At 39.3% G+C, this 23,017-nt stretch overlaps 2 protein-coding genes across 8 annotated transcripts in view; one reads left to right on the top strand and one right to left on the bottom strand.

Moving 5' to 3' along the window:
- The window catches only part of tcp11l1 (t-complex 11, testis-specific-like 1), a 36,549-nt gene extending 30,876 nt beyond the window's left edge, over positions 1–5,673 (top strand). For all 6 annotated transcript variants that reach the window (XM_048607208.1, XM_048607209.1, XM_048607210.1 and 3 more), the window contains 2 exons: positions 801–973; positions 2,685–5,673. In XM_048607208.1, the coding sequence (XP_048463165.1) occupies positions 801–973; positions 2,685–2,932 (421 nt within the window). In that variant the 3' untranslated portion in view covers positions 2,933–5,673. The remainder of the gene's footprint in view (positions 1–800; positions 974–2,684) is intronic.
- A 163-nt stretch (positions 5,674–5,836) lies between these two features.
- Positions 5,837–23,017, bottom strand: part of cstf3 (cleavage stimulation factor, 3' pre-RNA, subunit 3) — a 106,102-nt gene continuing 88,921 nt past the window's right edge. Inside the window, exons 11-21 of one of the 2 annotated variants that reach the window (XM_048606829.1) lie at positions 22,474–22,583; positions 20,084–20,200; positions 19,895–19,969; positions 18,969–19,112; positions 18,773–18,875; positions 14,611–14,680; positions 12,157–12,352; positions 9,256–9,409; positions 8,961–9,055; positions 8,200–8,260; positions 5,837–6,604 (exon numbers count right to left, since the gene is read on the bottom strand). In XM_048606829.1, coding sequence (XP_048462786.1) covers positions 6,399–6,604; positions 8,200–8,260; positions 8,961–9,055; positions 9,256–9,409; positions 12,157–12,352; positions 14,611–14,680; positions 18,773–18,875; positions 18,969–19,112; positions 19,895–19,969; positions 20,084–20,200; positions 22,474–22,583 — 1,331 coding nt within the window. In that variant the 3' untranslated portion in view covers positions 5,837–6,398. The remainder of the gene's footprint in view (positions 6,605–8,199; positions 8,261–8,960; positions 9,056–9,255; positions 9,410–12,156; positions 12,353–14,610; positions 14,681–18,772; positions 18,876–18,968; positions 19,113–19,894; positions 19,970–20,083; positions 20,201–22,473; positions 22,584–23,017) is intronic. The other variant, XM_048606830.1, reaches the window with a different exon arrangement.

Genomic DNA, 23,017 nt, shown 5'->3' on the forward strand with positions numbered 1-23,017 from the left:
GTTCTCGATCACTCAAAAATTGGAAATTGGTTGTTCCTGTGTATTTTGTCCCAACCCCTTCTAGCTACCTTAATTCATCCTGTAATTTCCTTTGTTCTAACTAAAGCAATCTATTTTTGAATAGATCTTATTTCCTCATACCCAGCAGAATCCTAATGAATCTGGGTTATTACATTCTACCTTGTTTTATAACTAATAATATGTGCCATAAAATTTACTATTCCAGTTAGATTTTTAACATATTCTTCTATCTTTCCAACTCCCTTTCTTTTTACACCTCACTTGTACTCATTTTCCCTTTATTTCTATCTCTCACCCTCTACACTTTTTTTCTCTCTCTCTCGCTACCTCTTTCTCTCCCTCTCTCTGTCTCTCTCTATATCCCCTCTCTTTTGCTACCTCTCTCTCTCTCTCTTATATATACACGTACATACACACCCCTTACCATTTGGACCTGCCTTCCTCTCTCCCTTTCTGTCTCTAGCCCCCTCCTGTCTAGCATTTTCTCTGGCACCTTTCTCCTTCTTCCTCTGTGGCACTTTCCTGCTCCATTTCTCTCTCCTATGCCCAATCTTACCTCTTTGTCCTCTCTCAGTTCATTAGAGAGTTAAATTTGGCCGTATTAAGAGTGAAAACTATTTTCAACTGGCCCACAAGGAACTGAAACCACTTTTAGGATGCTTATCTTCTCTGAATAAATTATTGTATTTGACAGGTTATTTTTAATGTATTGAAGCTCAAAAGAATTCAGTGGTAAATTGGTATTCATGCTTTGTTACAAATCTTGATTGTATTTACAGCTCCTTTCATCTTTCTGAGGCTATGGTCAGTATGAGTGAGCAGATCTGTGTGGAAGTAAATAAGTGCTTATCTCAACATGGTTTCTCACTGCTAACTACAGAGAAAGAGACAGTGTTAAAAGGTCAAATCCAGGCAATATCTAGTCCAGATAACTCTGTTCACAAACTGATAGGTAAGACTACACTGTAGTTAAAATGTACGGTCATAACAATTTTCCGTCTTGCTGTATGAACTGGTTGATGCCTAAAAAAGATTGCAAATGGCCTTTGTTAAACCTGCCAGCTCATTCAGTCACTGAGCAATCGGAACCAGATCAACCATGTGCTTATTAGACTGTCGCCATACAGGCCATGAAGCAAAAGCTTAATAAGAATGACAATGCCACCACATGTGGTATGCATTATTGCTTCATGATATTTTGTTTTGCGTTCCCCGAAGTACACAGTGTCAGTAATTCAGTTTTGAACTATTTAAAAGTTCAAAGCACTGGGCAGGTTTTATCTTTTCAGTCTTTGCAGCTTTTCTTCTGTAATTAAATTACTATTACGAGAAGCTTTAAAAAAACATGGAATGGGAAAAATAAGTTTACCTGCCGTGGGTACTTCAAAGGACCAAGTTAGTTTTGCCTCCCTTTTTAAAACTAGGTGCTGTTATGTCCAATCCTTTGACAAAAGTAATACTCCGTGTGGCCCTGAAATATCATGTTTAAGACTTAGGCTCTTTCCTCCCTAGACCTCCTCAGTTCATTGAATGTATGCCACTTATGGGCCCTGGTACTTGCTTTCTTTTAGATTATCTTATCTAAAATGTTCCTCTTATCCATCAGAGTATCAGGCATCTCTCTGATATCTTTCACTTCAGTGAAGACTGACGCAAAATATTTATTAAACACCTTTGACATTTTTTGATCATCATTTACAAATTACATAGAGTGCCACATTGCTCTTAACAATTTTTTTCTTATGTATTTGTAATAGACTTTGCTATTCCTTTGGATGTGTTTTATTATCCTTGTATTGCTGCTTAGTTTTCCTTATGATGCTTTAAACTTTCTTATCACATTCATCGTTATTTTTTGTTGTTTCTTTTACAATTTTCAGATTTTTTACTTCATTTCTAACTACTGATTGTTCTCTTTGTAATGAAGTACATTGAATAACTTAAATATGGTAATTCTAAAGAAGGTGCAGGAATAGAGAGATTTGGGGGTGTATGTTTACAAATCTTTGAAGAGGAATGTTGATAAGTTTATTAAAAAGCATATAGAATCTTTAGTTTTACGAATAGGAGAATAGATTTTTAAAGCAAGGAAGCCATACTGAATAAAAAAACAAAGAACTGTGGATCAAAAACAGAATTTGCTGGAAAAGCTCAGCAGGTCTGGCAGCATCTGTGAAGAAAAATCAGAGTTAACGTTTCGGGTCCAGTGACGGGTCACTGCACCCGAAACGTTAGCTTTGATTTTTTCTTCACAGATGCTGCCAGACCTGCTGAGCTTTTCCAGCAAATTCTGTTTTTGTTCCTGATTTACAGCATCCGCATTTCTTTTGGTTTTTAAAGAACTGTGGATGCTGAAAATCTGAAACAAAAACAGAAATAGCTGAAGAAACTTGGCAGGTCTGGCAGCATCTGGTGAATAATCAATACATTTTTATCTGAACGTGCTTTTAATCAGATGGTACAAAGTTGCCACATCCATTCAGCAATACTATAAAATGTATTTAAAGTTTTATTAGCTTCTCTGGTTTCTACTGGAATTTTGGTAAATTTTGACTGATCATTTCAATTTGTTTTATTTCCCTTTTCCAAGAGATTGTCATGATTAAATCTAGTATCTGTCACCATTATCGTAAGTATGACATTGCCAATTTGTATTTTGGCAGATGCACGCATTCAGACTTTCCTGAAGATGATCCTTGCGTCAAGCAATCCGAAATCAGTTGCAGTCCCCGGAGGACTTGGTCCAGTTAGAACCGAGTTGGAAGAAGTAACTGTCAAGTTTCTTCACCTTGTAAACTATAACAAGTTGGTCTTCAGTCCTTATTATGACGCAATCTTGACCAAAGTGCTCAAAAAGAATGGCTCGCAGCTATCTGGGCTAAGTGAGGAGGAACAACTATCCTCAAGATAATTTCATTAGGAGCATTGCACGTTTAAGCAACAATATCTTTTTTATTTGTGTCTCCCTCCACGTGGCTTAGAAGGGGCCAAGCTGGTTGGGGAGGGGGCATTTATGGAGAATGACTTTGCATTGAGATAATCTAAGGTGGTGAGGGTGCAATATGCACTAGCACTTCATGTTTCTGTAAAATAGAAGGGATGTGTTTCAGTGTTAAAGACTCCTGGTTTTCCTAAAGCTGGGAAAACATTTCCACCTGTGTTATCTTTTTACCAGTTTTGAATTCCCTCTCTGAAATTTATTTTCCCACCCATTACTAACAGTACATTAATAGAACTATTTGAACAGACTGATGTTATATACTAATTGAAATTTTGTTTGTATCACTCCTGAAGGTAGAACGTATTCATTACACTATTTAGTTAAATGATAACTTGATATGATGCAAAACTTTAAGACAATTACTGGGATGATTTTTGAAACCAAAGGCCTCTTTACAAAGTGTGCTAAGCCACTTGTGCTTCTGGAGCACTCATAGGCCTTTGATACCTCAAGACTTGATGAGACTGTTCCAGTGCACTCCTAGCTAACCTCCGAGATTCTACCCTACTTAAGCTTAAACTAATCTAAGCCTCTATCGTTCCTACCCGAACCTGCATTGGGTCCATTACATCATCATCCCTGTGCTTGCTGACCTACATCAGCCCTCAGTTAAACTTTGCCTGGACTTGAAAATTTTCATTCTTGTTTTCAGATCCTCCATGGCCTTAGGCCTCCCCACCTCTGTACCCACTTCTAGCACATATAACTGCATTCTTCCAATTCTGGAACATTCCTAATATTAAAACACTGCACCGTTGGTGATCATGCTGAGGCCCTAAGCTTTGGAATTCCCTTCCTCAACCTGTCCATCCCTCTACGCACCTTTTCAAATTTAAGATACTTCTCAACATCTGCTTTTGGTTGTCTGCCTTAATTTTCCCTTATGTGGTTTGATGGCAATATTTTGCTTAAGCTTCTGTGAAGCATCTTGGGCCTTTTAAATCTATTAAATGCTCCCCATGGTATTGGGTAAGGTCTGATGTGTAGTGTTGCTCATCAGTGTGAAGAACGCTCCCCGATGGGAATTCTGGTTGAAGCTAGAATGGACTCTTCCTATTTGACAACAGATATCCACACCATCTGTTCATGCCGGCTGACTGAAATAAGGAATAGGTATTGACTGGTGCTGATTGCCTGGCACTAAGTAATGCCATGAAAGACTACTACTGCAAATAGTCATTGAGTCACTAGCCCTTGTGTCAGAGGCCCACATTCCACTGAATAATGCTTACATACCTGAGGGCTGGATCGCATCAGTGTTGGAAGTACCAAATCCAATTTCAGAAATACTGCAGTTGACATTTTGGCATCTGTTTGTAAATGAACTATAATCTGTGGTCTAATACAGTTATAATAGTTCAAATGTAAGAAACAGGTACAGTTGTCCAGGGACAATAATTCTGGCTTATTTTTAATAGACTGCAAGCCGGAATGTTATAGGTCACCAATTGAAGATTCTGCTGAATTTGCAGATTTCATGTCATCCTAAACCAAGACCAATTTGTTCAAAGCCCAGAATGATATATTCCTGGTGTGAAGATAGAACAGTTACTTTGAGTGCACTTAGCATGCTTCAGAAATATCTTGAAATAGATTAAATTGAAAATTAGTGACTATTAGAAAGATAGCATCACACAAGATCCTAGGAATGGGTGTGAATAACTTTTACTGTGGAAATTGATGAGAAAAGGAAGGTTGGGATCAAAGGTGAGATAGAGGGAGGGTTGTAGGATAGGGGGTGAAGGTAGATGTGGAGGGAGTGTGGAGCAGTGCCCTGTTTTGACATTAGGAGAGATGGGGGTGGAACAGGGCACAGGTCAGGTGAGGATATCAAATGGCAGTTTGGCAGCCTGCAAGCGTAGTGATCTTCACACCAGCTTGGTTTGCTGCTAATCTCTGGAGATTGTACTGTGTTTCCTCTTTTGTTGTAGTGCAGTTTAATTCTGTCCTAAAAAATCAGATATTTGCACAACTGTCCAACCTTGTTATTTATGCCTTTCATTATGCAAGTCGCCAAACTATTACTTGAGTATAGTGGACCATTCTTATGACTATCAACTGAATGTGTTAAGAAATACAGTCATGTAGAGTGAAAACATTTTGTTGCATCATTCAGTGGCCAAAAACTCCCTGGTGCTTTCGTTATTTCACTCATTTAGCATTACACTCGTGTGTGTTGTTGCATAAGGCAACTATGAAGTGTGCATTGTATTAACTAAAGATACTACTTTACCAGTGTAAATACTAATAACCTATTTCATAGAACAATTTGGAAGATGGTGCCTAATTTTTTTTCGGCTGCTTGTTCCTAGAATTTTGCACTATAATTAGGAAATAGTGATAATGTATTTAAGCAAGAAAGGCGAACTTATATGTAATAAAAAAAGTTCACCTGGTGCCAGTTTGTTTTTTTTTAAAAGCAGACAATATACAGGAATTATGTATTGGGTTAAGAAAGGGAATACAAACCAGCTGTCTTACTCCTGTCCACTTTACACTCTGATCCTACTGGTAAATTGTGTATGGATGGCCAAATGAAATCAGTTTTCTCTCTCCATCCCACTAGGCCTACTGGATCATGGAAAAATAAAATAAACCAATCTATAAAATTAGAAAAAGTATTCCTGCTTTACTAAATTCTAAGTAGCTAAATTAAGTACACAGTCATCTTTTGTGCAAAGCCTGAGCATGCTCAGCTCCCTCTTGGCATTGCATACCACTCAGCTTACAGCACGCCTTACAATGACTGCTGAAGATTGCACTCTGCAACTGTTCATCCAGGATAGAAAAGAAAATAGTGTAGACACATACAAATAAGGCTTAAAATGTATTTTTATCACTTTATTACAAAGGTTGTGTTCAGGCTGTCATATTACAAAAAGAAACAGATTGCCATAAATAATGGTAAAATGAGACTTGGCAGGAAACCACATGACACAACAGGACAGTGGCATTTCAGCTTTGTGGGATATTAAAATACTTTCCCTCATTTACACCATCCACTTTTTAAAAAATGAAACAGACAAATAAAACAAAATCACAAAGTTTCACAAGTTGCATTAGAGTAGCAGACTTGTACAGATTGTAGTTGTAATGTTAACACCGTGTATGTGCACGCACACGCACTATGCCTGACCAAGACCAAAACATTTTTATTCTGCTCCAACGAGAGCCTGATGAAAAACTACAGTTTTCATAGAGAGGAAACAAGGTATAATCCATTTCTCCCCCATCCAAATGAATTAAAAACTTATTCGAATGAGGCACAACAGTGAAAGCACAGTCTCATTTCCACAGGCAAGTGAAGATGTAGCTCTGTCTCAACATTTTAAGAACGGTAAATTCAGTTCTTTCAAACAGTCTGTAACAGACAAGATTATCTGACTCGCTTCTGTTGGCGTGCTCTGTAAATGTCATGCACAGGAGGTGCCACAGCTCCCTTCTCCTCCTCTTCATCAGAATCCTCATTTGCTGCCCTTTTCAGGGGCTTTTTCATCACAGCATCATTTTCTATGGGTCCATTTCCTTCAATAACCATTTCAGGCTGGCCTCCAGTGATCAGCTCAATAGCTTGTTCAACAGCTGGAAAAATAAATTACAAAGTTTAATAAATCCTTCTTCTCAATGTTCAAAAACTAGTATAATCATTATGTATTTCTAATGTGGCCTGTACACCAAATTAATAAAAACGTGATGCTGGCAGGAGCCTATAATACCTAATTTGTATGAATAACAGAAAGCCGGTGTTTAAATGTCTTGGTTCAGATGCATCTTAAACAATATTGTTAGATAGGGATACTGTCACATTTCACAGCTAATCTTTACAGTTTAACAGAAACAGATGAAAGATTAGCTCCTTATAAATTAACCTTCAACAGACAGGCTTTTGATCCTAGGACCTGGTATGGGACATGAGAAATCTAGGTGTAATCCATAAAGATTCTACAAAGAAGTGTATAAGATCATGAGAGGCATGGATAGGGTGAATGCACTCAGTCTTTTTCCCAGGGTTGGGGAATTGAGGACTAGAGTTTAAAGTAACAGGGGAAAGAACACATGGGAACCTGAAGAGCAACTTTTTTTTAAAAATAGAGGGTGGTACGCATATAGAATAAGCTGCCAGCAGAAGTGGTTGAGGCAGGTACATTAACAACATTTAAAAGGTATTTGGACAAATACATGGATAAAAAAAGGTTTAGAAAGATATGGACCAAGTGCAGGGAAATGGGGTTAGTGTGGACGGACATTTTGATCTGCTTAGACCCATTTGGGCCGAATGGCCTGTCTCCGTGCTGTAGGACTATGACACTAACTGCTGCCAAATAACACAATATAATGAGTTTTTTAAGAAACATTAGGATGGAGTAGGTTTCTAGACTAACTGCAGCTAGCTTGTTTCTGTCCAACACAGAAGAGTGGGAAACTGCCCCCAAGAAGCTTACAAACATTTCTCACTTTCATCAATTTACTTCAAAACGTTTAAACTTAATCAGTTAAGTGGATTTTGCTGATTTCATGCATCTGCTGCTTTTAGAATAAACAATGTTTACATGTCTTTTTTTTATCAAACTGCCACCTATCGCAATTTAATTTTTAAAAAGAATACAGTTTTGGAATTCAACTGTAGGATATTGGTCTACAAACACAATGTCAAGAATCCCAAGGCGCAATTTTAAAATAAGGGGGATACCATTGAGGACCAAGAATGAGAAGAAATTGTTTTACTCAGAGGATGCTGAATCTTAGGAATTCTCTTCCCCAGAAGGCTGTGAAAGCTTAATCTTTCAGTATGTAAAGTACAGGTTGATAAATTTTTGATTATGAATGGTATAAATAGGTTATGAGGAGAGTTTGGGTAAAAAGGCGTTGATGTATTCAATCAACCGTGATTGTATTAAATGACAGAGCAGGTTCACTGGGAGGAATGGACTACTCTCGTGCCTGTAATGTGGTTGTCGGGAAATTATTTCTACCACCTGAACAAACACATCAATACGTTTACTTTAAACATGTGAACCAAAAAATAGAGCCAGAAAAAATTAAAACTAAAGATAATTTCAGAAGAAAATTTAAAGAAGTTTGGGCCAACTTGTGTAGGTTCATGGCCCTATGCACTTTGAACATCCTACTCTCTTTAGAACACAGACTGTGAAGATGCAGCAACAAATATTACTTACTATCTGGTAATTGACAGCGTCTTAAAACTTCAATTAGTTCATCAACCTGAACAAAAGGCCCCTGCAAAAAGGACATTTTCAAATACAATCACGACATACAATATATCAAAGACAAAATTACCAGGTTAGGTGAGCCACAGTTTGCATCAAGGTCAACCTCACATTGCTCAACATTAGAATTAATTCCCATTTCAAATATATACAAAGTTGAAGAAATGCAGTGATTATCCAGAGTGCCCTGGTCACCAGCGCAAGTGCAGACAGGGTCAGCTGGCTGCCATGTGTGCATGCTCACTGCTCCACCTGGTGGTGGCATTCTCAATAAACGCAGTCTTGAAGAAAAGTTGATGATAATGCAATGGTGAAGGTGGCGAGCTGATATGTGTCAAGTGCTAGCTCCACATACTGAGTGCAGGGAAGAGACTTTATATTAGTCTTACTTGGTCTCCACAGAGCACATAGCCTGCAGAAATTGTTTAGATTAGATTAATACCTGAACTGTTCCCCTATTGCTAACTATCTTCCTGGAACAGATGCTTTTGGGGAAATTAAATGGTGAATCCACCTCCATCTTATGTTTCCCATCTCTCTCCAATCCAAACAGCGGAAATGACAAGGAAGGGAGGTTGGGGGTGGGGGAGGATAGATAGAGATAGTGAGAGGAGTTGAACTGTTGATCTGATATTCCCTATTTTACACTGGCACCAAAAAATCAAAACGACTCCATCTGTGCTAGGATGAAGAAAGATCCCTGCAATTACCTGGAAACACGTTGGAGGTGGTAACAGTTTCATTAGGAGTACAGAAGCTGGAGGTACAGGAAAGACTCCTCCGGGAACAGGATGAAGGCCAGGAGCTGCACAAAAACAACCAACACAGTATTTCTTTAATGCTTCCGGTGTTACTACAGCAAAATTATTTAAACAATGCATCACTGACACTCCAACTTGGCTCTTATTATGGCAGAGCAATGAAAATAATTAAACCATTTATACTGAATATCTGGTTACGTTAAAATCCATTATTGCTAACTGAAACCCAACATAAACCACTTACGTGCTAAGTGTCTGGGTTGGAAAGGTATCATCTGGTTGGTGTCAGGTTTAGGATATTCTGGTTTCCGATCAACCTCATCCTTCAGTACAGTCACAGCTGAAGGGGTCACAATGGGGTCTGGGATTATGGCAGTCAGTTTATTGCGAGAAACATCCTGAAAGGAGGCAAATATTTTTACTTAACCTGACAACTCCAAAATACTGTAACCATTGTTTTGCTTACTCTTCTTGCCCCCTTCCAAGTAATTCTCACTCAAGGGCTTTAGGTTCGCATGGAATAAACAGCACAGGGACAAAGTCTTTGATGCAACAAGTCAGTGTTTATATCCACACAAGTCTCCTGCCATCCCATCTGGCTCATCTCGGCCTTTCAGGATATCTATTTCCTTTTCTCTCGTATTTATCTAGTTACCTTTTGAAAGCATCCAATAAGCTATTTGCATCAACTAGTTCCTTGGTTAGTAAGTTGCACATTCTAATCACCATTTGGTTTATGACACCTGGTTTTGAATGATCTCAATATCAGACTGAAAACTTTAACTGTTTCTTTCTCCCCAGATGCTGCCAGACAAGCATAGTTTCTCCAACCCTTTGTTTTACTTCAGATTTCCAGCATTTTGGCTTTTCGTTTTTGTTGCACTGGAGAGATCTCTCACTGTCATCTTCAAATAGTGACAGGGATTTTTATAGCCCCCTGAGAGCAAAGGATGACTTGAGTTTATGGAGTTTGGAGTTCAGGATGACAACAATGGTGCAGAGAGAGGCAACTAAAGCACAAAGTGGTGAAAGCATGGTAAAGGGTTTCAATGATGAGATAAGAACATAGACAATGTGTACAGGTATTAAGACTGGGAATAGGTAAGATGGAGGTAAAGATAGGTAAGATGGAGCAAATATAGGATTTTGAACCTTAGCTGAAGATCACACTGGACACTAGGATTAATCAGAGCAGCAAGGAGATGGTTAGAAATGAAAAAAATTAAAACAGGAGGCTACTAAATAAGATAAGAGCCCGCGGTGTTTGGGGCAAGCACTGGCATGGATAGAGAATTGGTTGACTAGCAGAAGGCAGAGAGTAGGGATGAAGGCTTCTTTTTCAAGATAGCAGCTGGTGACAAGTGGAGTTCTGCAGGGATCAGTGTTGGGATCACAATTATTCACATTATACATTAACGATCTGGATGAAGGAACTAAGGACATTGTGTCATCTGCAAACTTTGCAACAAAGGTAGGTGGAGGGAAGAGTACAGTTGAAGTGGGGAGGCTGCAGAAGAACTTGGACAGGCGAGGAGAGTGGGCAAAGAATTGGCAAATGGAATACAATGTGAAAAAGTGTGACATTATGCACTTTGGTAGGAAGAATAGAAGCGTAGATTATTGTCTAAATGGGGAAAGGCTTCGGAAATCAGAATCACATATGTACTTGGCAGTCCTCGTTTAGGATTCTCAAAGTTAAAGTGCAGGTTTAGTTGGCAGTTCAGAAGGCAAATGCGATGTTAGCATTCATTTCAAGAGGGCTAGAATAAAAGAGCAGAAAAGTACTGCTGAGGCTATAGAAAGCTCTAACCAGTCTGTATTTGGAATATTGTAATAGTTTTGAGTCCTGTATCCGAGGAAGGATGTGCTGGCATTAGAGGGGGTCCAGAGACCCTTCAGCCGGATTGTGGAACTCAGTGCCGCAGAAGGCTGTGCAGGCCAAGTCATTAAATGTATTCAAGACAGAGATAGGTTTTTGAATGGTAAGGGGGATCATCGTTTACAGGGGAGAAGGCAGAAGAATGGAGTTGAGAAACAGATCAATGGTAATTGAATGGTGGAGCAGACTCGATGGGCCAAATGGCCTAACCCTGCTCGTATGTTTTATGGTCTAAAAGGTGCAACTTTTCTGTAACAGTCAAAAAAAGCCTTCCAGCTGGCTGGTGCTTAGCTGCAAAGTTCTTCCACACACTGTACAAACAGATAGCATGGTGTTGGCAACAGATTCAAGGGTGGTGTTGGAATTATGGCTTTGATGTCAGCCCTTAAGCGACTGCACATTGGATAACAAATTAAGGAGGCAGAAAAGTAAGTCAAGGCTACCTGAAGAAAGCTCATGGAGTGTCCAGAGATATACAGTTTATTTAGGGACAGATTGGAGTGCAATCAAGTTAAAGCTACGAGTATGGGGATGGATGGAGGAGGACAAGGAACAGTAGCTCCAGAAGGTTGTAACCATTTGGGCAATTTCAGTTCTGTGGATGAGGCAGAAAGGTTTTGAACAGGGATAGAGAGCAGAACCACACAGAATCTTTAATATTCTCATTCTCTGGAGCAAAGCTTTCAAGATGACATTACTCGTTCACATGTGCAAACCAGGATGAAAGGTTCTGCTGTTAGCATTTTTGATAATTCAGAGCATCCTAGTTACAAATGTCAAAAATTCTGAAATGCTTGCTATTTTCTTTGACATCCTTTCTCCATTAATTCTGATCAATGACATCTATTTTTCAAGTTTGAAGTATTGCTGATAAACATTTATGGTAATTAGCAGAGGTATGTAGATACCAGATGAAAGACAAGATCTGATTTATAGTAACTCAAAGGCTTGTTTGCTCTTGTTCTAAAAGGATGATGATCCTCAAGTAACTGCAGTGATCCAAGCTTGCAGAAAGTGGCCTCTATAAGGAATCAGGAAGTTTAATTTTAGAGAAACTGGGCCAAACAAACCAGAAGGTTCTGGTGCTAATAAAAATAGTAACTCAAAATCCTCTACAATAGGACTACCTGGCAGACTGAAACAAAATCCGAACTCACGACCAGACACTGATGCCATTATTCAAAGAAAAATCATGAAACTAACCATACTTTGACATGTGATAGAATGCAAATACTGAATCTTATTCAACAGTGCAGAAGTACATACCTTATATCCAAGGGCTTTAAGTTCACTATTGGAACAAGGAAACAGGTCCATGAACTTGTATCTGTCCACTAGTAAGGCTGTTTCCTTTCCTTCATATTCCTCCTTAAAAGCAGCAAACCTCCTCTTTTCCACTTTCAGAATACTAGCTAGATCTCCAATGTTGCTTTCAAAAGCTAGAAATCGTGCCCAGATCTCTCTGCAATTTTGATGGGAGCAACATAGGAAAGACCAGAATTAGCATAGTTCTAATCACGCTGTCTGAGAGTTTCTGATTTATTCCTCACCGCCAAGAAAGTGCGTGTAAAATACAGCAGCTCTCTAATATGGTGTCTTCTATGATAGGCTCTGCTGACAGAAGAATCTGTCAATCACCCCAGTACAAAGACCAGCACATCATGGCACTTAACACCATTTCCAATCTTCAATTCTCCCTTTCAAACTACAAAACTTTTGACTAGTACAACAATCTGCATTAATAGTCACTTAAAGCATGTTAATAAAAACTTGGAGACTAGAAGCCAAGACAGCCTATCAAGCCTGTGCTGGCTCCCTGAAAGATTTGTTCTTCTTGCCCTTTCTGCACAGTCCTACAAATTTTTCCTTGCAAGTATTTATTCAATTTCCATTTGAAAGTTATTACTTTGGAGAAGACATGGCATGACAGCAGTGTCATTGGGTTAGTAATCCAGAGGCCCAGTTTTAAATGAGGGACATTGGTTCAAATCCCACGACAGAAGCTCCATAAAACCATTGTCAAATAATTGTGAAAATGCATCTGGTTTACTTTAGGGAAGGCATTTTGGCATCCTTATCTGGTCTGGCCAACATGAGAGCCCAGATGGGGTGGCCAGGTGGCTCAGTGGTTAGCACTGCTGCCTCACAGCGCCAGCGACCCAGGTTTGATTCCAGCCTCAGGCAACTGTCTGTGTGGAGTTAGCACATTCTCCCCGTGTCTGTGTGGGTTTCCTCTCACAGTCCAAACATGTGCGGGTTAGGAAATTGCCACAGTGTCCAGGGATGTGCGGGCTAGTGGATTAGCCATGGGGAATGCAGGGTTACAAGGATTGGATAGGGGTGTGCGTCTGGGCCTGGGAGGGATGCTCTTTGGAGAGTTGGTGTGGACTCAATGAGCCAAATAGCCTGCTTCCACACTGTAGGGATTCTATGACTCTCAGTAATTTCACTGAGCCTGAACTGCCCTCAAATAATTTAGCAAGACAGTCAATTCTAGGGACAGAGTAGAATAGAATATATGCCCATTTTGTCCTCCAACACTCCAGGGAAAAGCTCCCCAGCCTATTTAGCTTCTCCCTCTAACTCAAACCCTCTAGTCTGGCAACATTCTTGTAAATCTTCTCTGCACCCTCTCAACATATTTCCTATAGCAGGGCGACCAGAATCATATGCAGTACTCTAAAAATGGCCTCACCAGTCTCCCATACTGCCACAACGTGACATCCCAATTCCTATACTTAATATTCTGACCAATGACGGTAAGCATGCCAAATGCCTTCTTCACTATCCAGTCTACCTGCGACTCCACTTTCAAGGAGCTATGCACCTGCACCCCTATGTTTGGCAAAACTGCCCAGGACCCTACCTTTAACTGAATAAGTCCTGCTCTGATTTGCCTTATCAAAATGTAATAACTCATATTTATCTAAATTAAACACCATCTGCCACTCCATTGATCAGATGAGGTCCTGTTGTACTCTGAGATAATCTTCTTCACAGGGGAAGCAATGGCCTAGTGTATTATCGCTGGACTGTTAATCCAGAGACCCAGATAGTGTTCTGGGGCCTTGGGTTTGCATCCTGCCATGGCAGATGGTGGAATTTGAATTCAGTAAACATCTGGAATTAAGAATCTAATGTGAATCCATTGTTGATTGTTGGAAAAATCCCATCTGGTTCATGAATGTCCTTTAGGGACAGAAACTGCCATCCTTACCTGGTCTGGCCTACATGTAATTCCAGCAATGTGGTTGACTCTTAACTGCCCTCTGGGCAATTAGCGATGGGCAATAAATGCTGCCTGACCAGTGACGCCCTCATCCCGTGAATGAATAAATAAAATTGTTCACTACACCATTATTCTAATCCCAGAATGTAGAACTGCTATTGACCCTCAGTGTACACACAGGCTACTCATGTTAAATTACTTATGTTACATTGGTATAAATTATCAGATGGTTTGAATTAAGAAGTAGTTGACTGTGCTTGTATTGAGTACTCTACTGAGTCATGATTGTGAATGATGAGCCATGAGAAGGCAAGACATCATATAAAGAATGCATTTCCAAAACAAATCTTGAAAATAGTAGTTTATTAAATCCCCAAGATTGCTCATTACTAAATAATGACCTAGTAAAACTTACATCAAATTCACTTCAACAATCAAACATTTAAAAATATTCAACATTCTACATGCTGATTTAAGGACAGGAATATTACCCAGATTTCTCAGGTGGTAAGGATCCAGATGTCAGCACGCGTTCAAACAAAACTCTGGTATTATTGTCCTCTGTAATGTAGACAAATGCAGTTAGTATACACTACTGTGCAGAGACCGATACAGAAAGATTCTTATAAGAGGGTTGGGTAGAGGCTCGCATGAAATATAAAAACGCTAGTTTGTTGGGCCAGATGCTAATTTCTGTGCTGAATATTCTATTTAATTTTTGAAGTTTTAGGTTTGGTCATCCAGGTGGGCTCCAAAATCACTAGTGAGTCCCACTAATTGTACCAGTGCTAATCACACTCTAGATTCAGAGGCTAGCCTGGGATTGTGGGTATTGTAATTTTCATGGTTTTCACCCAGGCCATTTAGGCTCCCCATTAGTGGCCTATAGGATGAGGAGTGGAGGTTCAAATTGCATCCACATGACCATCTTCTTCCCATTTCTGCAAAATTCTCCAACGGTACAAGATACCTATGCTCCTCAAATTCTGGTCTCTTGTACATTGCCAATTTATTTTGTCCACAATTGGAAGCCATGTCTACAGATTAGCTCTAGAATTCCCTTCAAACTTCTCTCTCCTCTTCAAAAAGGATCCTTTGGCCAAGCTTTTAGTCACCTGCTTCAATATTTCTTACATAGTTCAGTGTTAAATTTTGTTTGATTATGCTTCTGTGAAACACATTATGACAATAAAAGGTGGTATATAATTGCAAGTTGCTGTTAGTGATGGCACTCCGTAACTAGGCTCTGTCCTAGTTTCCAGTTGTTCTGGAAGACTTTGCACAGAATGCAACACTGGAACAGCTGTAATGTTCAGGAACACTGTACCTGATTGATCTGAACAAAATCTCACTTACATTCCCTTTAGTCTTTACCTTCTTCCATGCTATGGTACAATAGTAAATATTCTGTGTGAAGTACTACAACATAAGCAAGCAGAGACCTCAGATTGCAAGTTGTTTATTGCTGTTCTGTTCCAACATCTGAAATATGTGCAAATTATCAAATGCTATTTTGCATAAGCTGCTGCAAAGTGACAGTGACCTGTTGGCGATCTTCTCTTCAATGCTCCCCCCATTGAAGAAAGAAAGGGCAATTATCAAGTACGTATCACTTTTCCTATCTACAGGAGGCCTTAGAATACTTCAGAGCCAATTATGGACTCATGCAGTATAGGTGATGTTATATACGCAAACCAAAAATTAAGACAATTTTGCACAACCAGCCATACAAATAACTTATTTGCTTTTGGCGGCACTGGTTGTGAAAACAACATTGGTAAGGTCACCAGGTGGACCCACTTTAGCAATGATGTCACGGATTCTTTTCTTGACATCTGAACAGAATTATCCAAATGTCATCACCGAAAGACATGCTGCCCAGACCTAACTCCCTACCCTATACCTGTAACCCTGCATTTCCCATGGCTAACCCACCTAGCCTACACATCCCTGGACATTATGGACAATTTAGCATGGCCAATTCAGCTAACCTGCACACCTTTGGACTGTGGGAGGAAACTGGAGGCACCCGGTGGTAACCCATGCAGACACGAGGAGAATGTCCAAACTCCACACAGTCACCCAAGGTTGGAATCGAACCTGGGTCCCTGGCGCTGTGAGGCAACAGTACTAACCACTGAACCATCATGCCACCTTTGCACATTTGGTGGCGCAGTAAGAACTCACTAACAAAGCTGCTAATTCAGATACAATTGTGCTCCCAGTGATCCAAAGAGACACTTCAATGTTCACCCCCTTCTTCTCTCTTCCAGACAATGTCAATAAAGAGTTGAGATAGCAAGAACTGCAGGTGCTGGAGTCAGAGATAACACAGTGTGGAGCTGAAGGAACATAGCAGGCCAGGCAGCATCAGAGGAACAGGAAAGCTGACATTTTGGGTCGGAACCCTTCCTCAGAAAAAATCCAGTTCCACAATTTGTTATCTCTGTCAATAAAGAGCTGTTTTCTCCCGCTCTGGTCAATCATTGCTCATTTGTTACCTACCTTCCAAGAAATGCTCTTGAATGGTTTGAATTCCGTAGTTCCATTTGAGCCAGTGTTATTTCTAGCAGCAACCTTTGCTCTTGCTTCCTCACTGTCATCTCTAGAGTATCTCCAGATTCCACCCTTGATCCCCTTTTCTCTCCTATTTTCTTGTAGCTCTTGGGAAATATCAGCAATTATGGAGTCACTTTCTAAGCAGATGCCAATGGATCAGGTCCTACTTGTCTGTCATCATTTTTAATTCCACAACCATTTTTCTGCTGTCAAACTACTCATTTCAAATCACATATGATCCAGAACTTCATTGGGAACATTAATGACATCTTATTTGGAACCTTTCATGGGATCCTGTTTCTTCCCTGCCCTCTCACTTAAGCTAAGCTAAATCAGTTAGCGCCTCATTCAAACAAGAACTGACCTGAAAATGCAAAGTTTTGTTCCAATACTACTAAGACTGCACACTTCCACTTCTGCTACTCTGGTCATTCTCGCTCTCTCTACCAATTAAACTGTTATTCATAGCTGGGTTACCGCTCCATCCCTCATGTTAGCCTAGAATCTCTCCATTTCCCCAAAACAAACTGTAATGTAGACTACTTACTGTAGCTTTGTAAACAAAATATCTTTTCAAAGATGTTCGGATTTTTACTTACTTAGTGGTACGCTTTTCAATTTTCAGAATATTTGGACAGAACAGTCAATTAGTTTTGACATTAAAATTGAAATCAGTTATTCATTTAAATTAAGTACCTATTCTCCCTGCTACAGGAAGGATGTTGTGAAACTTGAAAGGGTTCAAAAAATATTTACAAGGATGCTGCCAGGGTTGGAAGGTTTCAGCTATAGGCCGAGGCAAGGCTGGGGCTATTTTCTCTGGCGTGTCAGAGGCTGAGGGGTGACCTTATAGGGGTTTATAAAATGAGGGGCATTGATGGTGTAAATAGACAAGGTCTTTTCCCAGGGTGGGGGAGTCCAAAACTAGAGGCCTAGGTTTAAGGTGAGAGTGGAAAGATTTAAAGGACCTAAGGGCCAACTTTTTCATGCAGAGGGTGGTGTGTGTATGGAACGAGCTGCCAGAGGAAGTGATGGAGGCTGGTACAATTACAACATTTAAAAGGCATCTGGATGGGTACATGAATAGGAAGGGTTTAGAGGGAAAGGAGTCAAATGCTGGCAAATGGAACTAGGTTTATTTAGGATCTCTGTTCGGCATGGACAAGTTGTTTCCGTGCTGTACAGCTCTATAGCTCTATAACCTAAATAGCAACAAAGCCGAATTCTGGCTACACAGAACCCAAAATCATTGTCCTAATTTGCCAACTGTCTCATGTTGTCACTTGGCTCTGGCTCTGTAACCTTCTCTAATCCTATGTTCCAACCCATAACCTATGATTCTCCAACCCCGGACTCCTATAGCACCTATTGTTCTTTATCTGATGAAGCATCCTACAGCCCCTTTAGGGCCACTCACTGCAACTTTCCTTCAAGTTTTTGTCTTCTTTCTTTCTAACAGTCAACATAAAAGATCAAATCTACATCTTTCAACTCTGCTTTTTAGACCAACTCTCTAAATCCTTTATTATTTTGTGATCTTCCCAAATGGTTTGGTCAGCTTTGTTATCTTAAAGTTGCTACAGAAACACATCAACGTGTTGTAATTATTGATAATGGCACATTACCATTAAGGATGCATGGGAAGATATATAAATATATTTCTTTTCATTTTTAGATACTGTGATTCTTAAATTGTTTTTATGTTGTTCAAAGTCTGTGCTCTTGGCCTGCAAGTCTCTTGTAGTTGGCAGCAAGGTGAAACCTATTCAATCATACCGACTACCAATTGTTGGAAAGACCCAGCCAATCCCACAGGCTTAATTTAGTGCTGCTGCAGCATTGCAATGTACACAGCATAAAGTTAACAAATATGACTTCCAAAAACAAGTTTTAGAAGCAGGCACAGCTGTCAACATACTTCTCCCACATGAGAACAGGAGTAGACCAGCTCATCAAGCCTGTCCCTCCAGTCCAGATCACGTGATCTTCTCCTCAATGCCACTTTCTTGCAATATCTCAACAACCCAAATGTTATTCATTAATTATTCACATCTGAGAAATGACTGACAGCTGTAAATGGAATACAGTTCTTACCATTAAGATGAGAAAGATAATCAATGTAAGCCAATATGTATTCTGGAATGTCCCCATACTTCTTCAACCCTAGCTCAAATATCTTGAAGGCTACTGCCTTGTCCTAAAAAGGAGCAGAGAAAGCCGTTACATATACCATGAAACTTCCTATATATTTACAGAACTGAGCGCTTCAGGACAGAACAGAAATGCCTACCTTACTACAATAATATTCCATGAGTGCAGCAGACACATAGACATGATGGCGCGTTCTGGGATCTTCCCTTGCTTTTTTAAATATGGATCGACCAGACTTAATACCCTCGGCTCTTCGTGCAAATTTCATGTACTGGATGTAAACCTTTAAACCAAACATTAATAATAAATCATGCACTTCTAGTTTAAAATTACTAGTGTGATTGGTCCTGCACCACAAAATTCATGTCTCCTCCTAGTGCCAATTCAACCAATCTCTAACAGAGGAGGCACTAAAAATTGTCCTCAATGTTTTGTGATTAAGAAGGGTGTGGTGAATATAGTACTCATGATAGAAACAGGTTGTGAACGTATTACTATTCTAACTTGTGTAGTAAAGCATTATTTAAAACCACGGAACCTTGAAGTTTTACTTTCTTAGTAAGTACCTTGAATGTCACATTTTGTCTACTTTAAAATTAAAAATTCTTGCTCCCTCACCAGAACAAAATATAAATTGGTGACCTTGGTCTGGAATTACAACAGTATAAATTGATGGGGAAGGCAAATTAAAAAGTGACAAAAGGAAAATATTATTAATAATAACCAAATAAAATTGCATATTGGTTAAGTGCTCAAATCAAGTGCCATAAATTTGAGGTTATTAAAGGTAACAGGATAAGAAAAGCAAATGGAAGATACAAATCAACTAATTGAATGGCCGTACAATCTCAAAGGATGGAAGGCCTACCCTTGTTCTAATGTTTCTCTCTATATTCATGCATTTTTTAAAGCAGATGTTGCACTCCTTTCAAATTCTTGCCTGGACTTCACACACACCCGAACCTCTTTCTCAGTTTCCATAAATTTCTAAATTAATATGATGATATAAATACTTATGTCATTATTCTTATTCATAAACTGAGAATAAACAAAAATAACACTCACCAATGTTGGGTCGATATCTTCAATAGCCAAGAGCCTATTGTATATGCTATGTACCTTTTCATATTTCATCCGACTCTTGAAAAAAGCAGAAGCATGCCCATTAACTGTGCTACTAAAAGAGAGAGCAGGAAGTAAAGATTAAAGCAGCATTTGCTTTATGTACTAGATGACAGTACAATCTTTACTCACTTCTTCGTAGTCTGCATAAGCAAAGTAAAGCAGCATGTTCTTCTTTAATAAAGTGCTGATGGCCCTTTCATAGATGTTTGCAGCCTCGTCACTGAACAGTTTTGCATTATTCATGTCCTGCCACAAAGCAATATTTATTACAAAAGCTCCTCAAACAAACCACTGCTGACCATTCTGCACATTGGGAATTATGATACAAATATATGAAAGAACCACAAGAACAAAGAAAAATCATCAACGCATCACAAAAATATCAGCATAGAAGATATATATTAGGGCTATAGAAAATAAACCATGTTTTTAGCACAACGTAAGCAAATGGGTTACCTAATAAGGGATATTTTTTGAGAGAAAAAAATTACTGCTCAGACCAAAAACCACAACTTGTATTTGTTTTCATGTTTAGTGACGAATCCCAAGATGCTTCACAGAAACATAATAAACTTTAGCGCGAAGCCACATGAAGTGAATCAATAGGATAATGACCAAAATCTCAGTTAAAGAGGCAAGTTTTAAAAAGTGTGTTAAAGAAAAAAAAGTGAGAGACCAACTGTTATTTTAATCTAACCAGGCAGTTAGAAGAACCTCACTATTTCATGAATGCGATGAAATACACTTTGAAATTTTTGTAATTTTAGTATCCTAAACCACCTTAAACATCAATACTTTGGCTCTAAATTGTTTTGGCTTTGATCCCTGATGAGGTAAGGTTGACTTCCACATGAGCTACATGAAAAGTTTGAATTTTTCAGCAAAAAGTCACCTGTCAACTTTTACAAGTTCAACTTTTACACTGTTATAAGTGGTTGGTTATAAGGATTGACTTAAAGGAAAGAGGGGTGGAGAGGTGGGGTTGATTTTGGAAGGTAATTCCAGTGTTTAGGGCCTAGGTTGCTGACCGTAAGGTCACGACTGATGCAGCGATTAAAATTAAGGATGTACAAGGACCAGGGTTGGAGGAGTGCAGATCCTTGTAACAGTTTGCAGAGATAGGAAGACAACCTCAGGTGTGCAAATGGAAAGGGGGAGACGAAAAATCGGAAAACATTTCCAGTCATATTGGGTATTACACATAGTGGGTAAATTGCATTTGCTAAATGCAAAAAGGACAGTAGCAAGCTACAGGATAACAGGCCACGTGAATAAAAACCACAGGTACAGCATGGTGGCTCGGTGTTAGCACTGCTGTCTCTCAGAGCCAGGGACCTGAGCTTGATTCCAGCCTTGGGTGACTGACTGCGTGGAGCTTGCACATTCTCTGCCTTTCTGCGTAGGTTTCCACTGGGTGCTCCAGTTTCCTCCCAGTCCAAAGATGTGCAGGTTAGGTACATTGGCCATGTTAAGTGAGGGGTTATGGGGATTGGTAGGGAGCTGGGTGTGGGTGGGATGCTCTTCGGAGGATTGGTGCAGGCTTAATGGGCCGAATGGCCTCTTTCCGCACTGTAGGGATTCAATATTCTAGGTATTATTTGTGAATGCATTGCAGCAGCTCACCAAAGCTTCTATGACAGCACTATCAAAACCCAAAACCTCCACTGCCTAGAAGAACAAAGATAGCAGACTCTTGGGAACATCAGCTCTCCACTGAGCTACACATTATCTAAACTTGGAACTACATTGCCGTTTCCTCATTACTGCTCAGTTAACAGCCTAGAAATCACTTCTAAAAGGTACAATGATTGTATTTGCACAATGTAGACTCCAGAGGTTCTAAAAGGTGACTTACAAGCATTTTCTATAGGGTATTTAGGGATTGGCAGCAAATTCTGGTCTTGCTAGTGCCACTCATATTACATAATGGAAGATTCAAAAAAAAGGAAAGTAATAGCCAGAAATAAATAGTCACAATAATGTAAAGGATCAGATACCAACAGAGACATGCACTGGAAATGAAAATGCTAATGGATAGACAGCTAATGGCTCTTTTTGAAGGAGTTGATTTTTGGAATGGAGGAGCTCAGGGAAACTGCCAAATACAAGTATTCAATAATTGTTGCCAAGGAGATTCAGACATCACTAGATATAACACACTAGTGTTGATCAAAACATGCTGTTGTCAGCATAGTTTTACAAAAAGACCACGAAGCATGCTGCAACAGAGAATAGCATGGTCGATTACGATGTTTCGAGTCAGGGAATATTAAGCAATGGCCTCAGGAGAGCTCACATTATTCTAAACAATTCTACAAAAGAGTTTGCAATTATTTCTCCAGTGCTCTCTACTAAATTAGAAACAATAATTCTCTTGTAGTTGACATTTTAGGGTATTCATGGTACAATGGCCTTAACCATTGACACACATCTGTAAAAACATTAAAAACAAATATTATCACATTCTCTTGATTCTGATTTGACTGAATTAAACAAGATAAACTGATTGTCTGGCTTACCCCCTTTTCTGCCAGCAATTTGCTCGATTGCTCCAAGTACTGGGCAGCTTCGTACCAGATATCAGGATGATGTCCTAAAACTAGCAGACATTGTTCGTAGGCAAACATAACTGCAACAAACACATATAATTCTTTAGAATCTCCAAAAATATTACTTCTACAGCAGATTTTCCATACCATGAAACATTAATATTAATCCTCTATTTACAGATAATGACTCTTAAGCAGAATTTTTATCAAGGCCTACCCTTTTTCCCAAGTTAGAAAGGTCGTGACCTGTCCCTCTAAGACATTCCAAATGCTTTACAAACAATGCATCAATAATATACATATATATGGTGTCTTTAACACAGTCACCATCCTAAGGTGCTTCACAAGAACATTATCAAAATAAAACTTGATACTGAGCTATGTAATGAGATACAAGGTTAAGTGAGTAACAACTTGATCAAAGAGGTGCATTTTAAGGGATGTCTTAAAAGGAAGGAGAGGTATAAAAGTGGCATAAATTCCAGAGCTTAATGCAGTGACCATTATGAAAACA

The sequence above is a fragment of the Rhincodon typus genome, chromosome 17 (genome assembly GCF_021869965.1).
Source record: "Rhincodon typus isolate 14 chromosome 17, sRhiTyp1.1, whole genome shotgun sequence".
Taxonomy (NCBI): domain Eukaryota; kingdom Metazoa; phylum Chordata; class Chondrichthyes; order Orectolobiformes; family Rhincodontidae; genus Rhincodon; species Rhincodon typus.